Below are 28,000 nucleotides of genomic sequence, written 5' to 3' on the forward strand. Positions count from 1 at the left end.
TCGTACCAGTGGGATATGAGTAGCTGTAGGCAGTTCATATGGCTTGGAAGTGGGCAGTAGAAGAAGACAGCTCATCGTAGTGAAGGGTGAGTAGAATAAGGTAGTTCATACCAGTGAAGGATGAGCACAGGAAGACAGCTGATACCAGTGATGGATTAGTAAGAACAACAAATTATACTAATACGGGATGAGTAGAACACGGCAGGTGATACTATAAAGGCTTGGGCAATGTCAGATCAGGGCATAAAATAAGCCCAGGCACATATAAGAAAGTGGCCCTGTGGGTGTGTGCTCGCCTGGAATTTTTAAAAAAATGTTTAATTAAATGGAATGATGGTAGACCAACCTCAGATAAATGTGTGGGGCTAACCCATGCACATTTTCCTATGCTCTCACAACGACAATCTCATAGACCCGTGTACTCTGGGTAGACCCAGTTTACAGGCACAGACCGCCCTGTTATATTTCGTTGGGATATGAGAGCCAGGAGTACACCATGTCATCTCCAGAAAGGGGGAGAAACAAACTTCCCAATGCCATGGCCAGCCTGATTAACTAACAAAGGCTCCATGGATCCGCCCATCTCTTTTGTCGTGCAGCGATCGATTCGCATACCAATTAGGGGGTAATTCAAATAGGCCCACATGGGGCCTGGCAGCAGAAGTTAACAAAGGAGAAGGCAACCCCAACAACCTTTCACATGTAACTTTGCCAACCTGAAGCCAGCTCCTGCCCTCAGTATTTATGACAGTGAGCTGTCATGTCTGGGACTGTATGTTTACAGTAGTTCATCACTCAGGGGGACCACATTCATAAGCTACAAGAATGTGGTCTGCAGGAGCCAGAAAGTCTGGTCTTGCTGCAGCTTCAAGGGGGACTGCCGCTTTATTCAGGAACCACAGTGAGATCCATTAACCAGAGAGACTCTTTGATCCACAACAGGCAGGAAGATGGATGGAACTTAGTATCACATGTTTTCACCCCTTTACCTTTTCTGTGCAAAGCACTCTGGTTATGACCTCATGCATACAGGAGATTGTTGGTGGGGACCCCAGGATTGGTTCATTAAGGTAGGCTCAGGCTATACCAATCCCTGTGGCCCATTTGGCCGAGCCCCTCTTTTGGCAGATCGCCTGAAGACTTTGCAAGGAGTAGCAAGAAGAACTCATCATTGGACCCTGGCTGAAGTTACAGTCTGCCTTACATCTTCCACCAGTGAAGGAAGGCCAGGACATCCAAAGAGGGAATCAAGATCCCTCCACTAAACATCTCCCAGGGAACACAGGGATATACTGAATCCAGAGGACCCGCCATCCACTCCGTAACCAGTACCCAGCCAGCACACAGCGTGCCCTGCTAGGCTCTGCAGCAAGCTTCCAAGGTGGGAAGTGCCAGAAAGCAAACAAGGGAAAAGGCAGCTTCCTGGAACACACTCCTCATTTTTGGGCCGTCCACCTTAAAGGATGACACAAGCCCATTGAAGAAGCTGGAAGAAGTGTCTCGACAAGCATCTCCCAACGTCTGCTTTAAAGGACATTTTGAGCCAGTCGAGTTCCTTGATCTGCAACTGACTGCAATACTGACCGCTGCAGTTGCTTAAAGGCATCTAAGACGTCTCGGCCAGTGCTTCAGAACCACCGACCAGCACTGAGACAACAAATCCTGACCCCGAGCTACTATATAGGTCAGCCTCCAGCCGTTCGTACAACTTCGCTCATCAAACAATCTTGCCGTCTGATACCCGCAGCTGACTCCCACCTTGAACTCTGTCACAGAAGCTGCAAAGTGCAATGAAGCCAACTCGACCCCTGTCAAACACCTATAACACCTACAGCACAAGGTACATTTTGGTTCTGTCCCCTTGGGCCTTCCCAGAAGGCCCCTAGAGACATGTCAAGACCAATTTCTCCCTTTGTGCTGAAGCCAAGTAACTTTAACTGTTGTGGTTGTTAACCATACTGACTACCCTTCTGTCTTTACCCAGAGTGCTTCCCTTTTCTTTCTTTGAAAAAGTCCTCTGCATTCCTTTTCACAGTGGGTTGTGTTCATATGGTTACTCGAACTGTCTGTTGCGATATAAATAAAGTCGATATTTTTGATACAACCTTCACTGGACTGTCCCTTTTATCAATGTGCAATAATTATATTGTCGCTGTGTTTCAACTAACCAACGATCCACAACCGTTCGGAGAGAAGCCTGCTGTTCCATCCATGTTACCAAAATTGGACAAGGAGGTTTATAATTTGCTTGTGTTTCAAATCTGTTCGGATCCCTTCTGGTGTACTAGAGGTGTGGGGCTGATTGATGGTTTAGAAACTGATATTTATCCCTAGGGTTCCCCGGAAGTTGATTTGTCACAGGCCCACAATTGCAAAAGGCAATTTGTTACTTTTAATGACAAACAGTACTAAGTGTATGTTTTGGTCATACTTGTTGCAAATTCTGGTTTTCAAAGCACATTTGTTCAGTAATTTTTTGGCCCAACTACACGTGGAACAGTGCATTAACTCATCAAAGGGACAGACTTTCCCCCCAAACAATGTACTCACACTAGAATGTTGAGCATTACGCAAACTCGTAGGAGCTCATTTTTAGCTTGTTGTAATGGAAATTGCATGCTTAAACGCCTGAATGGCATTTAGGCATGTCATTTCTGTTCAGGCTAATTTTCCTTGGTTTGTATGGTGGAGAGGACGCGCGGAACGTAAGTTACTTTTCTGCCGCCTTCTTCTCTCTGCCATACAAATTTGCAGTGCCATGGATTTTCATACCACTGCAAATGCTGGAGATTCCTATGGATTCTGCATGCTTTTTGCACCAGCAAAAATCTGACAGACTCCATCGGAAACTATTGTAAATGCTGTCTGCCATGCATTACATAGAGATAATAAGAGAAGCCTGATTACCGTCTATGGCCCTTCAGGCAATTCTATAGTGGGATAGAGAAAAATGGGCCAACTAGACCAAAGATGACAGCTATCTATTGTTTAAATCATAGTAGCTTTCTGTTTATTGTACAAATACATACCATATTATACAAACTTATATACAGTGATTAAAATTTAACTCCAGATACCAAACAACACATCCCTTCATACACAGCTCATTCACAACTTCTTCATGCATTCATCATATTCACAAAGGATAGAAAAAACAGAAGTGATATCTTATTCATATCACAGTGGTAGATCAAACAATTGTAAATTAGACACTCAGTTATTTTACAATGAGTCCCTCTGTCTGTATTCAGAGGGTTGGAAAACTATTGTCAACATGTTTCGGTTGAGTTCTCTTGGCGAGGAAAACCGATCCCCTCATAAAATGACTTAATATTCAACCTTCTTTGTGTCCAATTGTGACCAATTGTGTCCGCAATAGACTCCCTATTGGAACCCCTTTCCATCTACAGTGAATTTTTCCTCAAACCTTTTGTCCTGGCTATGCCGTCTTACATCAGAGACACCAAGGATATTATTAAAATTGTCATGATGCCTACTCCCGGGAAGCCAGTTCAGGACCAGCGTCCCTGAAAGCAGACATCATGTCCCCAGGGAGGGACCCAGCAACCCCTTTTAGGGGCTCTTTGGACATTGTCCTGGCGCCTTTGACACCAGGCTCATAGAAGGCATCAGTCCTGGCACCATAGACACCAGGCTCATTATGGGAGTGCTTGGATGGACTTACCTGATGCAGACCATGCTGCCGGATCCAGACCTCCTTGAGGTCTGAAAGGGACTATTTTACCTATGGGACTATTTTACCACTCGGGCGTGGCTGAGGAAGAATACTTACCTGGAACTACTTTGAGGGCTATTTAAACCACGCCCAGACAGCAGCTCACGCTTTGCGTTGTTCTGCATCTAGCAGCTGGACGCTCACCGTGTCTGCTCCTCCATCCTGGCTCCAGCCACGCCCGCCTGCAACCTGGAACACCTGAAAAGGAAGGAAAGGAGAGAAAGGTGAATTATTGAACTTTACCTACCTCCATCCGGAGTCCGGAACCATCACTCCGACGATCCTGAGAAAAGACATTATTTTTAGAAGCGCATCGCATCGCTCGCTGCAGCGCCGCGTTCCACTCACCTTCACAAGGTGCCCTCGGGCTGTTCAGCACCAATGGCACGATCCGTCGCCTTTCAGCGCCTAAGGAGAAAAAGAGACAAAACAAAGGTGAGCGAAGGAATAGATTGAGGAAGGCCTGATTCTTCCACCTTAAGACTTACCTGATTATTGTTGGGACAATCTTTCCTCACCTCGGGTCGGCGCCGCTTCTTTGGCACTTCCGTACCCCGGCCCCTAAGGGGAAAAAGACACACGCATTAGTGGGTGAAAGCAAGATCACTAAGGGAACCATCCATCAAAAAGACTCACCAGAGTTTACCTTCGGGGAATCCATTCCTCAACGCGGATTCTTCATCCTGCATCTGAAATAGAGAAAAGGATGTTATGATGTAAGTGTAAGTTAAAACAAGTTCATAAAAATGTATTACCAGATCCTAGTTAAGCATTGAGCTGCACTATGAGCTCATTAAGTTCTAAGAATGTTATTCTAAGAATGTTGATGGGTTACAGTTCAGACTGCAGGGAGAGAGCCATGTTGGCACTCGGCTCTCATAGGCCGCTGTCGCTGTAATCAAATAAATGACTGTTTCTTCATCACTGCTGCCTGGAGCCTGGCACTAAAAATATTGTTGCGGACTGTCTCTCTCGTTTCCCCGCCACGATATATGCGTGGGAGACCCAACACAGTGCGTGACGGGTGACGAGTGTATGTTGGTGGCCAAGGTGTTTCCGGCCGTCAGTGAGCAGGAGTGGTGTATAGAGTGTGGACGAGATCCGGTATTAAATAGCATTAAAACAGCTCTCACAACTGGTGTGGGCAAGGACGATTTGAATAAATCGTTCGGTCAGGTGTGGTCTGAATTGTCGGATGGTCCGTGGGGCATTGCTAGGGGTGCTAGGTTAATACCGCCTGAATGTCTAAGGGCTAAGTTGGTGGAGTTGGCTCATGAGGGGCACATCGGTAGATCCATGACAAAAAGGAGGCTCAGAGATGGGTATTGGTGGCCCAAGATGGATGAGGAAGTTGAGAGGGTAGTCAAAGATTGTGTGGCCTGTTCCATCAGCGATAAGAGCAAAAAAACCTTGCCCCAACCCATTCAACCTGTGGAAGTGCCCCAAGATGTGTGGTCAAAAGTGGCCGTGGACATTATGGGTCCCATAGAGGCTTTGGGTGGAGGTTTGAAGTATTTTGTAGTGTTAGTCGATTACACCTCCAGGTGGGTGGAGGCCACGGCTTTGTCCTCAGTCACCACTGAAAAGGTGATTGATTTCTTGTCATCGGTGTTTGACAGGGAGGGTGTTCCTGCGGGAGTCGTCACCGACAACGGTCCCCAGTTTGTATCGGGTGTCATGCAAGAGTTCTTTTCTAAACTAGGGATTCATCACCATAGGGTGGCTTTGTACAACCCGGAGGGCAACGGGTTAGTGGAGCGGATGAACCGGTTCGTGAAAGGGGCTGTTCAGTTGGCCATCGCCAATGGTTTGCCGTGGTGCAGTGTGGTGTCTGAGGCACTTAAGGCTTATAGGATTACCCCTTCGTCTTTTACTGGTTTGTCTCCGTTTGAGTTAATGAGGGGTAGGAAACCGGGGTCGAAACTCAGGATAGCCGCTCTTGGGGGTGGTGTACAAACTTGCGTCAACATGCAGGAGGTTCTTGATAGGGTACGGATTAAACAATCCCGATTTTGGGAATCTCAGCTTTGCAAAAGGAAACCCCTGCGTGTGCATGTGGGTGATTGTGTTGTCATGAAAAATCCTAGGTTCGTGGCTAAAGGCTGTTCCAAGTTTATGCAGCCGTGTATCGTGACCAAAGTCGGTCGTGGTTATGTTAAACTACAGGATGGTACCAGATGGAGTTTGAGGCGAGTGGTTCCTGTTAAGGGAAGCTTGGCGGGTACTGAGGACCAGGGTTGTGAAGGGAGTGGTGCCACAAATGGAGAGGGTCTCGGTTGCGCGGCAGAGTGTGCGGTTCGTATAGCGAGCCCTCTGGATGCAAGTAGTCATGTGGTAGTGTCTGGACAGGCCAATGTGGTGGGTCATGAAAGTGTGGAGGTGTCTTCCCCGGGGAGTGAAGGTGTTGCGCCATTTGATGGGGAGGCGGATGAGTCTTCCGAATGTGATTCTGATAATTTTGCTCTTATCCCGGCTGAAGTGGGGCCAGAGGATGCTGATGAATGTGCAGTGTCTGTTTCGGACAATTCTGTTTTAATTCCAGCCGGGGTTGAACGAAGTGAGGCTTCTTCTCCTGCGGAGGCTTTCAATGACATGAATAACCGCCCTAACAGAATGAAGAAGCTTCCAGCAAAATACAAGGACTTTGTATTAGAATTTACAGATATTTAACTACAGAGTTTACAGATATTCAACTTTATGTTTTACAGATATTCAACTTTATGTTGTTGTTTTTCTGATGGTTCTTTCCTCATCGATTCAATATTTTTTTTTGTTTTACTTTTCCGTTCTTCCCCTCATTCCGTTTTCCTGTGCGGAAATTTGTGCTCACATGTTTGTGTGGTTTACGGGGGGAGAAGTGTTGCAAGTGGCTCGCGCTTTCGCGTGCCTTTGTCTTGTGTCCCATGTGCATGGAACCTCTCCGAGTTCCACGCTCGTGGCGGCAGTTGATCTTTGAAGGAGCAGGGAGCTGGGAGGGGATTGATGGTCACGGTGTACGGGTTGAAGAATAAAAGGAGTAGCACAACCACCTGATTCTTCCGTTATTACAGAGCCCTTATTTCCTCATTGGTGAAGAGGATGGCTCTCAGCAGTGTCTCCCTACTCCTTTGAAGTCTCGTCATAGCGCGGCCTGCATTATTCCACACTCCCGTGCGACAGCGGACGCTGCAGGAAGGCCAGGAGGAGCGGAACAACAGGTCAGCAGGCGCGTCCCCTGGGGGTGTAATCTTGCCTTCCCCATTACTGTATTGACTCTGTCTCAAAGCAACAGTGTTTACTTTCAAGGATCCCCGGCTCGAGCACTAGTCACTGAGCAAGGAAGTGGGCGTGGCCTCCCTACCATTGACATTATCGTTGCTGAGCAACCTGCCCATGCAGTTCTGGCAAGTTTCAGGAGCCAGCCATTATGACATGTATCCATTCTGTGGATGAGCAGCCATCACGTTCCAATTCAGACTGATGTAAGGAGGATTGTGACATCATACACAAGGGATTGTACTCATACAAGACTGATCCCTTTGTCTGCATAGCACAGCACTGTTGCTGCTCAGTCTGTGCATCCACTGGGCATACTTGAACTGATCCAGAGTCTATTGGTTGCATCTAGCAAGCCCACTCTTTACCACCTTTTTTTACCGCTTAAAACATGGCAGCTTCAATACTTCCGCCAATGCCATTTTTGAATGAACCTGGAGGCCCCCAAGTTAGGTGGGACAGGTGGAAAGACATGTTTGAAAACTACCTGGTGGCAATGGGAGGAGAGAGATTCAGCTCAACTCGCAAAAAGGCATTATTACTTCACAATCTTGGTGTGGAAGGCTGTGCAGTGTTTGATGGGTTAGGCAGTGCACAAGCTGGTGAAGTGGAGGACACAGATGAATATGCCCTTGCGATTAAACATCTCAAGGATCATTTTGAGCCAAAAAAAAATGTTACATTCGAGAGGCACAAGTTCTTTCAGCGTACGCAGGAGTCCTCAGAATCCGTGGAATCGTACATAGCCTCATTAAGAACATTAAGCCACTCCTGTGAATTCGAACATCTATATGACTCGTTAATTAGAGATCAGTTAGTGAGGTGCACAAATAATATTAGGATACAGGAGAAATTGTTGGCAAAAGACATGAAGTTGGATGAAGCAGTGGACCTAGCCAGAAGCATAGAACAAATCTCACAACATGTCAAAGAACTGAAGTCTGACTAACAGAGTACCCAAGCTGTGTGCGCAGTTGATCACAGGAAGAGACTTAATGTCAATACAAGCAGGAAAGGAACATGGGGTGCGAAGTGTACCAGATGTGGCAGTGTCAAGCATGGTCCGAATTACCCTTCGTGCCCAGCAAGGAATGCTGAATGTTTCAAGTGTAGGACCAGAGGACATTTCGCTAATGTATACAAGAGGTCATCAATAAATCTCTTAGAAACCAGAGACAACCAAGAAGAAGGTGCACACTCAGTTTACAACATACATGAGGTATACTCCTCGCAAAACAACCCCAGACATGTCTTTGAGATTTCGACCATTGGAGGAGGAGACAGCAAAGGTCCAACAGATGTTTTTGTAATTGATGGTCAAGAAATACTCATGAAAGTTGACACATGTTCCCCATGGACCATCATTTCTAAAGAGACATTTAAAGATGTTCTAAAAAAGGATGAATCAATGCTGGATCCACCAAGAATTCGGCCCTGCGGCTATGCGGAATCCCCTATTGAGATGCTGGGACAGTTTACTGCAAGTGTGCAATAAGGAGGTGGAGAATGCATAGCTGACATTTTGGTTGCAAGAAAGGGAGCCTCCCTTTTAGGTTGGGAGGAACAAAGGAAGTTGAGAGTCAGGGTGCAAGCTAGTGCCACTGAGCCTGTCACCATTGCCGAGATTGATGATATGTGGTAAGAGAGTTCCCAGAGGTCTTCACCGAAGGTCTGGGCAGACTCAAGAACTTCGAACATCATATTAGACTAAAGAAAGAATCTCAGCCTATTGTTCATAAAGTGAGACATGTGCCGTTAAACATGAGAGCGCAACTACGCAGTGAACTCGATAATTTAGTAGATAAGGGTGCCATTGAACCTGTTGAGGCCACAGAGTGGTTGTCCCCCATTGTCTTAGTGGCCAAAAATAATGGTAAATTAAGACTCTGTGTAGATTTGCGCAGTCTTAATCACAATATTCTGGTGGAGAGACATCCCCTACCCAACATTTCCGAGACACTCTCCACTCTTGGCGAACCCAAATTGTTCTCTGTCATTGATCTCTATGCTGCCTATCACCAAGTTCCCCTTTCCCGAGAATCACAACATCTCACTGCCTTTATCACACCTGAAGGCACTTATAAATACAATCGCATGCCATTTGGGTTGGCCTCGGCCGCATCTGTGTTCCAAAAGGTGATGGAGGAAGTGTTAAAAGGGTTGGAAAATGTTAAGGTGTTTCAAGATGACATTCTGATTTTTGCAAGTAATGAGCATGAGCATGACAGAGTACTTAGGGCAGTACTATGCAGACTGAAAGAGGCTGGGTTAACGGTCCAAAGAAGCAAATGTAAAATAAGTGTTGAGGAAGTGGAGTATCTGGGACACAAAGTTTCGAAAGAAGGTATTTCTCCCAAAAAGTCACTCATAGAAAGTATTAGTAATACTCCTCAGCCCCAAGACAAGGACCAACTACGTTCTTTCATGGGACTAGCGGAATATTACCATAAATTTGTGAATGGCTTTGCATCCATCTCATCTCCATTGAGGGAGTTACTAAAAAAGAACGTGAAGTACACATGGTCCAAAGAGTGTCAGGAAGCATTCTTGCAAATCAAAGATTGTATAGTCAAGGCCCCATCCTTAAGTGGATTCATGTTTGGCAGGAAAACGTTGCTTTCAGTTGATGCTAGTACCCTTGGTTTAGGAGCAGTTTTGACTCAGTTTGACTCAGGCAAAACTGAATACACAATTGCATTTGCATCCAGGCCACTTAGAGGAGCAGAACAAAATTACTCGGTCATTGAAAGAGAGGCACTAGCAGAATTTTGGGCAGTCACGCACTTCAAGTTCTTTCTATGGGGTCGACCTTTTATTGTCAGATCAGATCACAAGCCTTTGGTTCATTTGATGAACGGTTCTGAGTGGGCCAAAGGGTCTCCAAGAGTTTCAAGGTGGATGGTAGAACTCTTGGGTTATAATTTCAAGGTGTGTTACATTCCCGGGAGGGAGAATGTGGTACCAGATTGTTTATCCAGATTACCTGTATGTGATGGTGAATTGGAGGGAGCACCTGAATTTCAAGATGTGAGCATTGCAGAAATTGAGCATGATGCCATTGATAAAGAGATGTGGATAAGAGCTGGTGAGGAGGATTTAATATTGAATCAAGTTATGATTTGGACCAGTGAAGGATGGCCTCACAAGAATATTGTGGGAAAAGAGTTTGACAGATATTTTGGTGTGAAGGACGAGTTAAGTATGTCTGAGGACGGATGTAAACTTAGAAAAGGAAATAGGATAATACCCCCCAGTGGAGTCAGATCTCATTTAGTAAATATAGCACATCAAGGTCACCTGGGCATGGGAGGAACAAAGAGATATTTGCGGCAATATTTCTGGTGGCCCGGGATTGACAGCGATGTAGAGAAGTGTGTTAGGGGTTGCAGAGAGTGTGGTAAGAGTGACAAGACCAAGGTGGTTAGAGAAGTACCAATAACTCCTGTCAAAGTACCGAGTGAACCATGGCAAAAAGTTGCAGTTGATTTGATAGGACCATTACAAAACCTTGACAATGGGTATAAATACATTGTTGTGTTAGTAGACTACCATTCCAAATGGATTGAATGGAAGGCTTTGCGTGAGGCAACCACTGCAGAGATGGTGTTATTCTTCGAGGAAGTGTTTTACAGGGAGGGTTTCCCGACAGAATTAATCACTGATAACGGAGTACAATTCTGTTCTGAAAGGATGTTAACTTTCTTGAAGAAATTTTGCATCAGACACACTAGAACTGCTTTATATCATCCAAGGGCCAACGGCCTCGTTGAGAGAGCCAATAGGTTCATAAAGGGTGGTTTGCAATTGGCCATGGCTTCTAATCTAAGATGGTTTGGTGTAGTAAGAGAAATGATATGGAACTACTGTACCACACCACACTCAGTTACAAATGTATCTCCATTCATGTCATTGAAAGGGAGACAACCTGGAACAAAACTATGTCCAGGGTGGATGGACTTAGCCAAGAGTTCCAACATTGATCGCGAGAGAATTATGACTCTCATCAAAGAAGCACATGATGTGTACAAAGAAAGATTTGATGAGGACAAGAGTGTCAAAAGTAATACCTGGAAAGTGGGAGATTGTATTCTCATAAAGAATCCTAGATTCACTCCCAAATGTGTAGAAAGCAAATACATTGGTCCCAAGAAAATATCTGCAGTAAGAAAGAATGTAGTAATTGTAGAAGGGGGGGAGTGTTGGTCAATGTCCAGAATTGTGAAATGTCCAGAATGCATGAAGGACAATGCACATGATCAACATGACAATGGTGAACATGACAATGGTGAATTTGCTAATAACAGTATCAGAGACGCTAGTGTCATAGATAAGTGTTCCAAGGATGACAACAATTCAAGGTCTGCAGCAGAGACACATTCAAATAGAGTCAAGAACAAACCCAGCTGGTTTAAGGATTATTATGTGGAGTAAACAGCTGTATGCACATAAGGGATGAGATGTGTTATGATGTAAGTGTAAGTTAAAACAAGTTCATAAAAATGTATTACCACATCCTAGTTAAGCATTGAGCTGCACTATGAGCTCAACTGAATACTTACGGCCTCATATCGGAAAAGTCAAGCGGAGTTGAATACTCACCAAACCCGAGATCCAGTGAAGTAACTGGAAATCAACGCGCCCCTGCATCGGAAGCAGGATGGAGAGCTTGTCCTTTCAGACTCTAAGGTGAGACTCTACGGGGAATCGCAGAGGGGGTTCGAGGAGAGTGAGAGGGTGAAGAGGGGAATCCGACACATTATCCAGCAGACAGTTAATCCCCTTTTCCATCTACAGAAGGATTCTTCTACGGGCCAGACAGGCGAGGTTTGGGGGTCCGGTCCAGTCCGTCTTCCGAGTCCTGCGCATCACCTTAGAAGAGGTCATAGCAGTCCAGAACAGGTCGGCGCCTCCGTGGGAATCAGGTGAGCGTTACAGAACGCAAAGCCTACCTACAATTTTCCGCCCGGGCGCTATGGAGACTTCCGAGACAGACCAGCTGGCCCAGCTATTGGGGGAATTATGGGCTGAAGTTCATTCCGCTCGCCAGGAGATGAATGTCCTCAGGAGAGAGTTAATTGTATCTAAAGAACGAACTGATGATCTTGCCGGACAGCTATTACAAGGTCAGGCTGGTCAAACTCCTTTACCAGGTTCTGGGGGTAATTCCGCCCCAGTGGTTTCAAATAACCCCGTGCAAATTAATCTACCTGGAAATATGCCACTGGCCCCACCGGAACGTTTTGCCGGGGACCCCAAAAGGTTCGCCGTATTCATGAATCAATGCCGATTGCACTTCCTCTGCAGACCTGGGGCCTTCCCTAACGACCAAACCAAGGTCGCTTTTGTACTACCATATCTCAGCGGCAGTGCTGCGGATTGGTCAGTTCCACTGGTTACTCAAGATGACCCAATTCTTCGGAACTTTCAAGCCTTCCAGACAAGCATGGAAAGACTTTTTGCGTGGCATTCTCAGGGACAGGCCCTGGACAACGAGCTTCTATCCCTACGACAGGGTAACCTGGACCTCTTAGCCTATATCGCGACCTTCAATAGGTTAATTGTGGAGACTGGATGGCCGGAGGATAAAAGAATCACTTTATTCCATCGAGGTCTACGTGGAGAACTTAAGGATGTCCTGGCCTAGGTCGTAAATCCACCCCAAGACTGCTCTGAATATATAGACTTGGTGGTCCAATTAGATCACAGACTTCAAAACAGAAAGGCAGATCGGTCTAAGTTTGAGACCCTGGTTTTGGTCAAAACCCATGTTAACCCCAAGGGTGCCGATGTTACTGAATCTATGCAAATTGGAGGGGTTAAAGGACCTTTAACTCAAAAAGAGCGTGAACGAAGACGGCAAATGCAATTATGCCTTTATTGTGGGGCTTCTGGACACTTTTTACGAGATTGCCCTATAAAACCGTCTAAGAAGGCGTTAGGAGTCGCTGATAAGAACCTGATGGAATCTGAGTCGGGAAACGACCACGCCCGACAAGCGTAGGGGTCCGCTTGCCGAGCTTAAAAATGAACTCTCTGACCTTGCATTTCATCATGCCAATGGTCCTCGTAAATCCGAAGCAGACTGGGCGGTTACATGCCATTAAGGCATACATCGATAGTGGGGCTATAGGAAACTATGTGGATCGTGAATTGGCTTCCAGGATCAACCTCCCTCTTTGCCCTAATACCAGTAAGGATGTCATCACCACAGTGGATGGAACCGAAATCGCCTCTGGGCCGGTAACACACTCCACTACTGAAGTGACATTGTTGGGTCAAGACGGACATCGGGAGGCAATTGTGTTTGATGTAATCAAGGCTCCGCAATTTCAAGTAATTCTAGGAATCCCTTGGTTGGAAACACATAATCCTCGAATTGACTGACGAGCAAAGAGGATAACCTTTCCAGATTGTGCACAAACCTGTTATCCAAGAAATCCAAATATTGGCCTAGCTACAGTAACACCTGTCATTTTGCAAATACCGCCAGAATACCAAGAATTTCAAGACGTCTTCCAAAAGGAACAGGCCAACACTCTAGCGCCTCACAGGTCGTACGATTGCCAGATCGATCTATTGCCCGGTGCACAACCCCCTTGCAGCAGGATCTATGCCCTTACCGAACCCGAGAATCTTCATTTACGACAATATCTAGATCAGTACCTAGCCAATGGTTTTATTCGCCCGTTTAAGTCTCCTGCATCCTCAGCTTTATTCTTCGTGCCAAAAAAAGAAGGCGACCTCAGAACTTGTATTGACTACCGCGCATTGAACCAGATAACTGTTAAAAACCGATACCCTTTGCCTCTGATCCCTGAACTCCTTGACCAGGTGAAGGATGCCTGCATATACACCAAGTTAGATCTCCGGGGGGCCTACCATCTGGTGCGAATAAGGGAAGGCGATGAATGGAAAACTGCCTTCCGCACCAAATATGGGCTATTCGAGTACCAGGTGATGCCTTTCGGATTGTGCAATGCACCGGCTGCTTTCCAAGACTTCATGAACGATGTCTTTCGGGAACTCATCGACGTTTGTGTTGTTGTATATATCAATGACATTCTTGTGTACTCCTCTTCGGAATCTGATCATAGCAAACATGTCAGGGCAGTTCTCGAGAAATTGCGCCAACACAAACTATTTGCTAAACTTGGAAAATGTGTTTTCCATGCCACAGAAGTCGAGTTTCTTGGTTTCATCCTGACACCTAAAGGAGTCCGCATGGACTCACGAAAAGTGGATGCTATCCTCAAATGGCCATCGCCTAGCTACGTGAAAGGTGTTCAAAGCATGCTTGGCTTTGCCAATTTTTATTGCAGGTTTATCCCGGAATTTTCTCGTGTGGTTCAACCCATCACTGCGCTCTTAAGGAAAAATAAACGTTTCGAATGGTCTGAAGAAGCCGAGCAGGCCTTTCAGGAGCTAAAAGCTAAATTTACCTCCGCACCTGTATTGAAGCACCCGCGCCCAGATCTCCCTTATGTCGTCGAAACTGACGCATCCAGCCTAGCCATGGGAGCTGTCCTGTCTCAAAGAGATCCCGAAACTAACCAACTGCATCCCGTTGCATTTTGGTCCAGAAAATTCTCGGCACCCGAGGTTAACTACGCAATCACTGACAAAGAACTGTTAGCCATTAAATCCGCCCTTAAAGCCTGGCAGCATTATCTACTTGGCGCTAGACATACCATCACGGTGATCACCGACCACCGGAACTTACAGTATTTAAAGACCGCCAAGTCTCAGTCATCTCGACAGCTCCATTGGGCTTTGTTTTTTGCGGAATTCGATTTTGTAATCACCTACCGTCCTGGCTGTAAGAATGGCAAAGCGGACGCTCTATCCCGAATAGGAATGGGAGAAACTGATACTAACTCAGAACCTGTACCGATAATTCCCGAACAGAGAATTTTGGGCATGACTTCTTTACAAACGCTTGAAGACATTCAAGCTAGAGTTAAACAACTCCTGGACCCTACAGACTTACAGGATTGGGTACAAGAGGGATCTGACTTTACTATAAATAATGATTTACCTTATTTCCAAGGACGCTTATTTCTGCCACACAAGGAATTACAAGAGCTCGTTATTTCTCGTTATCATGATACACTAATAGAGGGGCACCCCCGTATTGCCAAGACGGAAGAAAAGGTGAAACGACAATTCTGGTGGCCTTCTTGGCGAAAAGATGTTAAATCATTTGTGATGTCCTGTGGTGTTTGCGCCCAAAATAAAGGCCAAAAGAAAAGACCAGCCGGTCTCCTTCAGCCTTTAGACATTCCGCCAGCACCTTGGCACACCCTGTCATTGGATTTTATTACGGACTTACCTCCTTGTTCAGGATATAACACTATTCTTGTTATTGTGGATTTATTTTCCAAAATGGCCCACTTCATTCCATTGAAAGGTTTACCTTCAGCTTCACTTCTAGCCAAAGAATTCCTTGAAAATATTGTTTGTTTACATGGATTCCCGTCTGTACTAATCTCAGACCGGGGAAGCCAATTCATTTCCCACTTTTGGCGTAGATGTTGTCAATTGGCACAAATCGATGTAAGATTATCGACTAGTCTCCACCCTCAGACCGATGGTCAAACAGAGAGGATGAAACAGACCCTTGAGCAATATTTACAGTGTATGTTGCAGCAATCTGAAAGTAACTGGAAAGATATTCTTTGGATAGCCGAATATGCATATAATAATTTGGTACACTCTGGGACTGGGCAAAGTCCTTTTTATACTTTATATGGGCATCACCCTCGAACCTCAGACCTCGACTCGCCTCAAGGCCTCGGAATGCCCGCAGTGGACCATCTGCATTCTACAATTACCCAAGCCTTCAAAGAAGCAACTACACATTTACAACAAGCCAAGAGAAAATACAAGAAGAATGCTGACCTGCATCGGAGTGAAGCACCTCAGTACCAGATTGGGGACCAAGTATGGCTGGCTACCAGGCACTTTTCGCTCAAGGGACCTCGAACTTTTAATCCAAAATATCTGGGGCCTTACTCCATTACGGCCATAATCAATCCAGCGGCCGTTAAACTTGATTTACCAGCTAACATTCGAATTCACCCTGTTTTTCATGTGTCACTTTTGAAACCAGTGCAACCTGGAACCAGACTAATCAAGCCTCCAGAACCCATTCAAATAGATGGAGAACCTGAATTTGAGGTGAAGAACATTTTAGATTCAAAGATGTTAAGGTCAAAACTTTTCTATCTAATCGATTGGAAGGGATACAGGCCTCAGTAGAGGTCGTGGGAACCCAGTGACCATGTACATGCACCTCGATTAATTAAGAAATTCCACCGGATCTTCCCAAACAAACCAAAACCTCCGGAGGGAACAATCTTGGGAGGGGCCTTGGGGGAGAGTGCTGTCATGATGCCTACACCCGGGAAGCCAGTTCAGGACCAGCGTCCCCGAAAGCAGACATCATGTCCCCAGGGAGGGACCCAGCAACCCCTTATAGGGGCTCTTTAGACATTGTCCTGGTGCCTTTGGCGCCAGGCTCATAGAAGGCATCAGTCCTGGCACCATAGGCACCAGGCTCATTATGGGAGTGCTTGGATGGACTTACCTGATGCAGACCATGCTGCCGGATCCAGACCTCCTTGAGGACTGAAAGGGACTATTTTACCACTCGGGCGTGGCTGAGGAAGAATACTTACCTGGAACTACTTTGGGGGCTATTTAAACCACGCCCAGACAGCAGCTCACGCTTCGCGTTGTTCTGCATCTAGCAGCTGGACGCTCACCGTGTCTGCTCCTGCATCCTGGCTCCAGCCACGCCCGCCTGCAACCTGGAACACCTGAAAAGGAAGGAAAGGAGAGAAAGGTGAATTATTGAACTTTACCTACCTCCATCCGGAGTCCGGAACCATCACTCCGACGATCCTGAGAAAAGACATTATTTTTAGAAGCGCATCGCATCGCTCGCTGCAGCTCTGCGTTCCACTCACCTTCACGAGGCGCCCTCGGGCTCTTCAGCGACCATTGGCACCATCCGTCGCCTTTCAGCGCCTAAGGAGAAAAAGAGACAAAACAAAGGTGAGTGAAGGAACAGATTGAGCAAGGCCTGATTCTTCCACCTTAAGACTTACCTGATTATTGTTGGGACAATCTTTCCTCACCTCGGGTCGGCGCCACTTCTTTGGCACTTCCGTACACCGTTCCCTAAGGGGAAAAAGACACACGCATTAGTGGGGGAAAGCAAGATCACTAAGGGAACCATCCATCAAAAAGACTCACCAGAGTTTACCTTCGGCAAATCCATTCCTCAACGCGGATTCTTCATCCTGCATCTGAAATTGAGAAAAGGACAACGGACAATTAAGGCTTGAACTTTTGCAACTGAATACTTACGGCCTCATATCGGAAAAGTCAAGCGGAGTTGAATACTCACCAAACCCGAGATCCAGTGAAGTAACTGGAAATCAATGCGCCCCTGCATCGGAAGCAGGATGGAGAGCTCGTCCTTTCAGACTCTAAGGTGAGACTCTACGGGGAATCGCGGAGGGGGTTCGAGGAGTGTGAGAGGGGGAAGAGGGGAATCCGACACATTATCCAGCAGACAGTTAATCCCCTTTTCCATCTACAGAAGGATTCTTCAACGGGCCAGACAGGCAAGGTTTGGGGGTCCGGTCCAGTCCGTCTTCCGAGTCCTGCGCATCACCTTAGAAGAGGTCATAGCAGTCCAGAACAGGTCGGCGCCTCCGTGGGAATTAGGTGAGTGTTACAAAAATCCTCCAAGGCGTCACGATAGAAACAGGAGATCTTCTAGTGACTATGGATGTAGAAGCGTTGTATATGTCTATCCCCCAAATGGCATGCCTGGAAGTCTTGGCAGAAGCATTAGACACACGTGACAGACCACATAAACCACCGACAGGATTTATACTATAATGTTCTAGACTTGCCATGACAGAAAATGTCTTCCTCTTTAAAAACCAGATCTATAAACAACAGAAAGGGGTAAGCATGGGGGCGACTTTCGCCCCGCATGTAGCTAATCTATACATGGCAAAGTTTGAATCAAGGTTTATTGCTGAAATCCTTAAAGATCAGACAACTAGACAGTTGAAGATGTGGCGTCGCTACATCGACAATGTGTTCATCATTTGGGGAGGGGACAGCATAGCCCTACTTACCTTTCATAAGTGACTCAATACGTGTGATCTAAATATAAAATTTACCATCGAGTGAAGCAGAGACCAGGTAGGTTTTCTAGATCTGATGATTAGGAAACAAGGGAACAATCTAGCCACAGAAAAGCTACAGATAAGAACACTCTACTGCACTACTCCAGTTTCCACCCTGAGAGCCTCAAATTTAATTTACCTTATGGTCAATTCTTGAGGATTCGACGAAATTGTATGGACAAGGAGGACTACAATACACATGCCACACAACTCAAAGAAAGGCTGGGTACCCGGGGGTATCCGAAACGTCTGGTCAGAAACAACCTAAGGAGAGCTGCCAACACAAACAGAGAACTCCCTCTACAAGGCAAGGACAACAAATCCAATGAGAGACTGGTCTGTGTGACAACATTCAACCCTATAAGCAACTCACTCAGAAAAATCATCAATAAAAACTGGGACTTGGTAAAAAACCCTGGTACTCTATCGAAAAAACCAATGTTTGCATTCAAGCGCAACTGCAATCTACGACAAAAGCTGGTCCACACTTACCATGAGAAATCCAAAGAAACTACCATCATGAACCAATGGGGACTTCCCCCTATTATTGGACACTATAAATGTGGCAACTGCAGTGTCTGCCCCCTAACTGAGACTAAACATAGCTTAAAATATGGGGACATGACATGGTGGATGAAAAGCCATACAAACTGTCGCACAAGAAATGCCATTTATGTTATATCCTGCCCCTGTCACCTACTTTATGTGGGTAAAACCACCAGAGAAGTGAATGTTTGAATTGGAGAACACCGCTCATGTATCAGAAACCACACTCCTGACAAACCCTTGGTTGACCATTTCAACAGGTACAACCATAAAGACACATAAATGAAGTGGTTTGTATTACAAACATTAAACACAAAGACCAGTGGCGGAGACATGGCAAGTGCTCTACATCTTCTTGAACAGAAATGGATTTATACTTTGGACACGGTACAACATGGGTTAAACATTTCAGTGGAATGGAACGCACTAAATAGCAAATAATTCCCGGTATGGTTAAAAACTACATTACCCATAGTGCACCTCAAACATGAGCCTCTCTCACACTGGGAAGGATAGTCTCCCGGTCACCAAACTGGCGACATTTCTAAGCACTATGCTAACTATAATGAAGTAAGTTAGTGCACATGAAAAGCGGAAGATGTCTCCCATTCGAACAAGGGTTACTACTATTTCCGCCTCCCTGGGTGCATCTTTTTTAAATAAGATGCATCTTTTTAAATAAGAGGCATATGTTTTTTTCTGTGCGTTTTTTTTCCCGTCATATAAATGAACAATCATTTATATGATTAGAGGGACTCGGACGTCCACAGACTAAATGGCCTGTGCATCTCATGGACTTCAAATCCCACAATTCTAAGGAGCTGCGCTGCAACTCGAGAGCGCATGATTGTGTGCTCTCCAGGTAACACTGGCAGACGAAATCAAACGAAGCAGACACCGTGACCTTGCTGCTTCGGGAACCATTGCCTGATTTATTGGATAAATGACAAGGTAAGTAAATAAATAGAGTCACAGGGAACGGCACAATTGTGCACAGTTTCTTTAAAGCGGATACTTAATGTGCCGCTGTGTGCCTGTGTTTACTTTGGCAGAGCCACGGCTTTGATGAGGGCCCTGCATTGCACGGCCTTATAGAATCCATTAAAGGCATCTAGCCTTTAGCCAGCGGCACCCAAGATCCAGCAAGTGGCCGCATAAATAAGTAAGCATTTTTCCATTCACAAAGTTTTATGTATGGACACTAGTAGCTACCGGGGCATTAGAACCTCACAGGTTTATGCATGTTCCGTATGATTTGTTTTCTCGTCTGCAGGCGTCTCAAGTACGCATCTGCCCCTATTGACAGCCCTGCACTACACTGGGCCACAAGACTCTGTAAATAACAGTGAGTACCAACCCACTAATTGGAATTACCACAGTTGGCTCCACTTTACAGTTTCCTGAATATATACGTCCTTTCATTTTTATAGGACACTGAATACAACGTGAAGCGCCATTTTTTGGAAGCATTCACGACAGGATCTACTCCACTCCAGCGGTTCACCATTCCCTGAAAGTCTCAGAGGAGGTGAGCGGTTGCTATACAGTTAAACCAGACAGCTGTATGTCTTACCCAGTGAAGGGTTTCTGAATTAACACAGAGATGACAATTCTATTTATTTTTTACTATTTTCTAGATCAAAGGCTCCCTTGCCACACACCCCCCACTTTTGTTTCCACCAAGAGGCAACGCGGATTCAGCGATTGCTCTCCTGTCCTGAAGAAGGTTGAATATTAAGTCATTTTATGAGGGGATCGGTTTTCCTCGCCAAGAGAACTCAACCGAAACATGTTGACAACAGATTTCCAACCCTCTGAATACAGACAGAGGGACTCATTGTAAAATAACTGAGTGTCTAATTTACAATTGTTTGATATGAATAAGATATCACTTCTGTTTTTTCTATCCTTTGTGAATATGATGAATGCATGAAGAAGTTGTGAATGAGCTGTGTATGGAGGGATGTGTTGTTTGGTATCTGGAGTTAAATTTTATATGAATATAATCACTGTATATATGTTTGTATAATATGGTATGTATTTGTACAATAAACAGAAAGCTACTATGATTTAAACAATAGATAGCTGTCATCTTTGGTCTAGTTGGCCCATTTTTCTCTATCCTGCCATGCATTACAGGCAGCATTTACTCAATTTGCATGGAGGAGTTCAAAAGAGCAGGAGGACAAGCATGTATGCCATCTTTTTTGCCCACCCCATTTGCTCTGTCCTGTGCGAATGTGAATAACTTGGTGGCAGAGACCTGTTTACATAAACGTGTCAACGTAAAGGTCCCCACCGCCGAATAACAACATGACTCGAAAATGAGTCCCACAGTATTAAGCGATGGGTTGAAGAAGGAACCTCATACTAGAGAGACAAGCAGAAGTCAACGAGTCAACGAAGTGCCAGATGAACAGAGTGGAAGAAGTAACCAGGAATTACAGAGAAAAACCTTATACCTGTCAGTTTTGGATAGTGGTTGGTAATTTGTATTTGTATTTTGTTTATTTATATAGTGTGCCGGGCCAAAGGGCATCTGGTAGTTATTACCAACACAGAACAATACAAAAGAAGGCATTTTATGCCAGTGAGAGATGGGTAGTGGATGGCCACTAAGTACAGTAACAAGGGGGAAAGAAAAGAAATCATGACAAACGAATGAATGAAAACAACTGAAATTAGAAGGGGAGAGAATGTAGAGGTTACAAGCAAGTACAAACCTGTTGAAAGAGGAAGTACAGAATGGGAAGCCATGACTTCTTTTCAGGGATAAGAATGACGAGTGAGTAGGGAGCCTCGCGGGTAACATATCATTGAGAAGAAGTTGGCTGGCCAGGAAGAGGTGATAATAACAAGGGACATTGAAATGTACACGCTTTTCAATTAAAACTGCAGCCCACTGTATTATAACGAGTATCGATGTGCATGAAAAATATTTTTATTTCAGTTTGTCTTTTTCCTCTTCAGCAATTTTCTACACTGCGGCCATCATTGGACCAGCGGCTGGCTACGTGCTTGGGGGGATATTCCTGAACATGTACACAGAGATCGGCACTAAGTAAGTTATAATATGCAATGGATCCGGCCTGGCCACTAGACACTGAAGCAGTGATTGGGCATATAACCTACACATACAGCAGCAGGCTTGTTATGTTAAGAGATTTGTATAATGCACAAAGCCTAACAGATGTCCCATTGGCCCTGGTTCCACAGTAGGTGGAGGCGGGTTATAATTTCATTTGCCCAAAGGGTTATGCCCAAAGCATGTGTTAAGTTTCTTGTTGAACAGTCTGAATTGTTCCACTTGGTTTTACTATGATAGAGGCACATTCATGGCTAGCATACATACTGCAACAATATCTAGACTGCCATATCTCTAAACCTCTACTACAATAACTTGGCTTTAGCATTACTGCCTGCAACATAGGCCCAGGCTATCTAGCGGGCATACTCCTGAAATAACTAGATTGGCACATCATGAAACTGCTCTTAAAGTGGCTTTGGCTTAGCATTCCTGCAGCAGAGGCCCAGGCATGTCTATCATGCGTACAGCAACAATAGATTGATTGGCGTATCCCTAAACTGCCCTGAAAGTGACTTGGGCTTAGCATTCCTGCAGCAGAGGCCCAGGCATTTCTAACATACATACTCCAGCAATACCTAGATCGGCGTATCTCTAAACTGCTCTTAAAGAAACAGGGCTTAATATTACAGCAGCAAGGGCCTAGGCATGTCTAGCATACATGCTGCAGAATGTCTAGATAGGCAAATCTCCAAACTTCTCTTAAATAACTTGGTCATAACACCACTGCAGCAGAGGCTCATACATACTCCAGCAATGCCCAGATCGGCGTATCTCTAAACTGCTCTTAAAGAAACATGGGTTTAATATTACAGCAGCAGGGGCCTAGGCATGTCTAGCATACATGCTGCAGAATGTCTAGATAGGCAAATCTCAAAACCTGCTCTTAATGGGAATTGGACTTATCATTACTGCAGCAGAGGCCCAGACCCATCAAAATACACAGCAGCAACAACTAGAATGGTGTTTCTTAAACTGCATTAAAGTGATTTTAACCATCAATTACTCTAGTCAAGGCACTGGGACGTTGACTGCACGGTGAAGCAGCAGCTAGAAATGATTCTCTCTGACCATGTAGAAAAGGCAGCTGCACACACATCGCGCCTCTAGCACACCTCAATCCTGGTGTTCAGTGGCCTAAGCACCAGTCCTTCAAAACTCCCTCTCAATGGAGAACTAAGTGACGCTTCATGCACCTTACAGTTGAACCATGTCTGGACTTTTGGAAGTATTTGTAAACAGGATTGGAAAAGAAGCACCATTAGGAGTTTACCACCAGGATACCGGCAAGGTTATAATGAGGCCCTTTTTGTTTTGAATGAAGGCAGCATGTATTACCTGCATAAGACACAAAAGCTTGCAGGTGGTGACTTTCCATTAATCAGCAGTGACTTGAAAGTAACTTTTATTCCTATAATGTGGCGTTAGCACCCTGTTCCAAAGGCTGGAATGGGGGTTAACAGCCCAGCAGCCCAAGTTAACGGCCTGACAGAAGTGAGGGCTGTTAACAAGGGCTCTGGGGGTTACCCTCCTTTCCGGCCCTTGAAACAGGGTGCTAACGCCATTAGCACCCTGGGTTACCAAAACAGTAACCGGGGTCCTAAAAAAAAGAAGTATTTTCATTAATTGAACTGGACGCTGTGTGCGTACCGTTCAATGAATGAAAATACTTATCCAAAATGGCCAGCATGGATGTGGAAGGTGGGGCTCCATACAAAGCCCCTCTTGTATTACAATGGTGGCCGCAAAAAAGCGAGTAGGGAAGTTTCTGCGGCGGCAGCAGTTGCTGCTGCCGCAACAATCAGGTAAGTGGGACTGGGTTGAGTGGTGACTCTCCTCATCGGAAGAAAGCTAAACGGCGATCTCGATCTAGGAGTGGGTCGCACCTCTCGTCGTTGTCTTCACGACGTATGAAGAAAAGGTGTCACAGGTCGCCGTCTTCATCACGGGTTACTTGCTTGACCAAATCGGGCTCACTGGCTGAATGGGAGAGATGCAGACTGAAAATGCTTCAGGTCTTTGAGAATGCGCCTTCGACCCCTTCCAAGAAGAAGAGTAAGAGTCATGCCTATGTGGAGAAACCCAACAAAGAAAGAGCAAAGGACAAAACCTGTGCGCCCTTGGGCCCGTGTGTCCACGAGAAAAATACTCGAGAACCTTAAGAGGTTCCATCGAGTCGAGAAGAAACTCCTTTGAACGGAAAATCTTCGATGTCATCGACGGCGAAAGAGTCGACAGACTTGTCGAAAAAATCTTTGACACTTCAGTTGTCGAAGCCCTCAAAGTCGACAGCGTCGAACACTTTGACGCTGTCATCCATGCATCTGACAAAATCTTCAAAAGAGGCTGGCAAAACTAAAGATTCTTTTCTCCCACTACCAAGAAAAGAATTGTTGAAGTCACTTTCTTCGACTTATGAGGAACATGAGCCCTTATCTGAAGATTCATGACCCTTTGGGTGGCAGTATGGGACACAAGGAGCCTCAATAGCAGCCATGGTGCTTTTTGCACCATGGCTGCCGCCAAACCGGGCTCCTTTACCGGTTCCCAGAATGGGGAATTACCGGGCCATTCCGTGTACGGAGGGCCCGGTAATTCCTCCCTCTGGGAACCCGGGCCCGGACCTTCCCCATTCCCCTATAGGGCTCAATGGGAATGGGAGAGGTAGCTTAACAACGGACCGATTACGACGGGCCCGTTGTTAGCTCCCTCTTCCCTCTTACCAGGCGTCCTTAACGGGTCCCGCAAGGGGATCTCTTAATCAGGCGGAATGGTGTTAACGGGTCCGCACCCATTAGCAGAACCCGTTAACCCATTCTGCCAGGGTCGTAATGAGGCCCAAGGTGTTCCAGAGTTTCCAGAGAAAGATCTATATGAGACTCTACAAACTGCAAGTGGGATAAATACTTCTCCCAAAATTGAATTTGGAAGTCCATATCCCTCAGACCATGCTGATGGGTCGTACAGACAATGAATGTCTAGAGTTATTGAATATCTGACAGAGTAGACCTGCAACACATTTTGAGCAGGACGATCTTACAGATATTTTAGATAAGGGACCTCAGGAGGACCCTATTCTTCCCTTCCATGTAGCCTTACAAAGGCTGGTCAATGCCAACTGGAAGAGGTGGGAATTAATTCAAGCGATAAATAAAAAATTGACAAGCAAATACAGAACTTCAAGCAGTGATCCCTTTTACCTAAGCACATATCCTACTCCAGAAGGTCTGGTGGTACAGGCCACTACATCCACATCTAAACAGACTGCATACACAACAATCCCCCCTACAGAGATGACAAATGCTATGATGCCATGGAAAAAAGGTCTTCTCTGCTGGGAGTATGACCCTTAAGTCGGCAAATGCCACGTGTGCACTAGCTAAATTCACATTTACCCTATGAGACTGCATATCGATGGTGGCTGAACATATCCCCGAAGGGGAAGAAAAAGACGTTTTTTTAAATATTGTTAAGGATGGGAAGGACGCCATGTGCAAATCCCTTCAGACTGTTCTCGACTCAGCAGACAGTATCGCAGAGCTATGGCGGCTAGCACTGTAATGTGCAGATGTGCTTGGTTGTGAAAGTCTGGGTTTGCTTCGGATGTGCAATCAAGACTTTTTAGCATGTCCTTTGATGGCACACATTTTTGGCAGCATGGCTGACAAGAGTCTAGAGAAGCTGCAGACCTCCAAGGCGGCAGCCAAATCCCTTGGTGCTGCAATCAGACAACTGCAAATTTGCCCAGTTTGCCCAGGAACAGTTTGGAGGGACAGGTCCTTTTGCTTTTACTCCTCAGCTGGAAGAGGGAGAGGACTGGCAAGTCAAAGAGGTCAGAGAAGATTCCCCCATGGTGGACGGGGAAGAGGTGCTAAGACTGCCCGACACCGGCTGCTTTACCCTCAGCTGTTGGGTCAGCCACCACAAAACCTCTTTGAGGCCTTAGCCCAAAAGCAGACTCTCACAGCATCTGCAAGAATGGCAGGGTATTACTTCAGAAGCATGGGCATTGGAAACAATAGCCCAGGGTTACTGCCTTCCTTTTCTAAAAATTCCTCAGGATCATACACCGGGGACACCTCTTTCAAAATTTCAGATCCGCTCCTTGTGCAGGAAATGTTGACCCTGCTAGAGAAAGGTGCTGTAGAACAACGGTTGGTACTCCCCTTTCCTCCTAATCCCCAAGGAGGACGGAGGATTGAGACTGAGACCCATCTTGGACTTAAGAGACTTGAACAAGTTCCTATGGAAGGACAAGTTCACGATGGTTACCCTTTCTCAGATCCTTCAGGCCCTCCAAGTTCAGGATGGGATGATGTCATTGGACCTTCAGGATTCTTTCTTTCATGTGCCAATCCATCACAAGCACAGAAGGTACATGAGGTTCACCGTTGGCAGTTCTTATTATCAGTTTCGAGTTTTGTCTTTTCGGCTGACCTCTGCACGAGGGTTTTCACCAAGTTGATGGCGGTTGTAGCAGCGAGTCTCAGGAGAGGGGATTCATGTCTATCCCTACCTATACGATTGGCTGATCAGGGCCCGTTCCCCCGAACAGGTCCTGGAACATCTCAGCTCCACCTGTCACTCCCACACAGACTGGCTTTCTCCCTCAACTTCATGAAGTCCCACATGATACCATCTAAAAGGCTGCAATTCATTGGGGCAGTCCAGGATGCATCCTTGGAAAAAGCTGAGAGTTCAAGACATTCTGCCGATGGTCACCAAATTCCAGAGTGCCCAGGGTCTTCCGGCCTTTGATTTTTTGAGGTTGCGCAGCCTCATGGCATCCTGCATTTTCCTAGTGCCAGAGGCTCGCCTGAGAATGAGATCTCTCCAATGGGCTCTCAGGACTCAATGGTCACATATCCCTGGCCGGATGTCAGACCTTCTTCAAGTTCCGAACAGAGTCGCACAGGATCTTCTGTGGTGGACCTGCGAGTAAAACATTCTGAAGGGAGAACCCTTTCGGCAACCATGGCCAGAGATATTGATAGTTACGGACACCTCACTCACGGGGTGGGAAGCACATGCCAATGATCTGACAATCAGCGGTGGTTGGTCTCCATCGGAGTCCAAACTACACATCAACCTTTTGGAGATGAGGGCAATCAGACTAGCGCTGATGTTTTTTCTGCCCTCTGTATGGGGAAAGAATGTCCTGATAATTATGGACAACACAGTGGCCATTTACTACCTCAAAAAGAGAAGAGGTGTAGGGTTACTACCACTGTGAAGAGAGGCAATGCAGCTCTGGTTCAAGGCAATTCAAGAAGGAATCTCCCTATTTGCAGTTCACCTAGCCGGAGAGGAGAACATGGCGGCGGATGCTCTGGGCAGGCAGAGCACAGTCTCCCAGGAGTGGGAACTAGCTCAGGAAGTCCTCCTTCAAGAGATCTACACCCTTTGGGGAACCCCTTAAGTAGATCTGTTTGTGACTCGTGTCAACCGGAAGTGCGAGCTGTACTGCTCGAGGGAATTTCCCCCAAGAGGAGCTGTAGGAGACGCGTTCATGGTGAACTGGGAGTTTCCACTCCTGTACTTGTTTCCTCCAGTGCCCGTCATTCGTCAAGGAGGTTGCGAAAGTTTGGGAAATCCATGATCCTAATTGCTCCGGATTGGGCCATGAGGACGTGGTACTCGGACCTTCTGGACATGTCCATCTGCCCTCTAATACGTCTTCCACAAAGAGAGGACCTTCACTCGTGAGAGGAGGGTCGGGTTCTCCATCCATAGGTCAAGACACACAACCTTCACGGATTGTTTCTGAGAGGTTGAGATATAGGAATTGGGACCTCCCGGGGACATAATGGGGATCTTGTTTTCGGCCGGAAGGACAGCAATGAAATCCCTGTACCGCTGCCGTTGGAACAAGTTCTGCAGCTGGTGAAGGGATAAGAATGTGGACCCTTTTACATGCTGCACACCTGTGGTTTTATCTTTCTTATTACACCAGAGGGTATCTGGTAGCGCTATCCATTTTGAAGCGATCCTCTGAAGAGGTATATTTCTTCAAAATACCACTAGTGATACCATTTCTGAAGGGATTGATATATGTGTTCCCTGTGATCCTCTTTCAAGTCCCGGTTTAGGATCACAACTTAGTTGTGAAATTTCTCATGTGTGCTCCTTTCGAGCCTGTTTCCTGTCCTTTAAGATTGCTAACACTCTAGA

The 28,000-nt window shown here is 45.9% G+C and overlaps 1 protein-coding gene across 2 annotated transcripts in view; it reads left to right on the forward strand.

The window, feature by feature from the left end:
- SLCO4A1 (solute carrier organic anion transporter family member 4A1) overlaps positions 1-28,000 on the forward strand; it is a 948,198-nt gene that overhangs the window by 209,686 nt on the left and 710,512 nt on the right. For both annotated transcript variants that reach the window (XM_069650753.1, XM_069650755.1), the window contains exon 3: positions 21,715-21,805. In XM_069650753.1, the coding sequence (XP_069506854.1) occupies positions 21,715-21,805 (91 nt within the window). The remainder of the gene's footprint in view (positions 1-21,714; positions 21,806-28,000) is intronic.

The sequence above is a fragment of the Ambystoma mexicanum genome, chromosome 3p (assembly GCF_040938575.1).
Source record: "Ambystoma mexicanum isolate Mex_15411 chromosome 3p, UKY_AmexF1_1, whole genome shotgun sequence".
In the NCBI taxonomy this organism is placed as follows: domain Eukaryota; kingdom Metazoa; phylum Chordata; class Amphibia; order Caudata; family Ambystomatidae; genus Ambystoma; species Ambystoma mexicanum.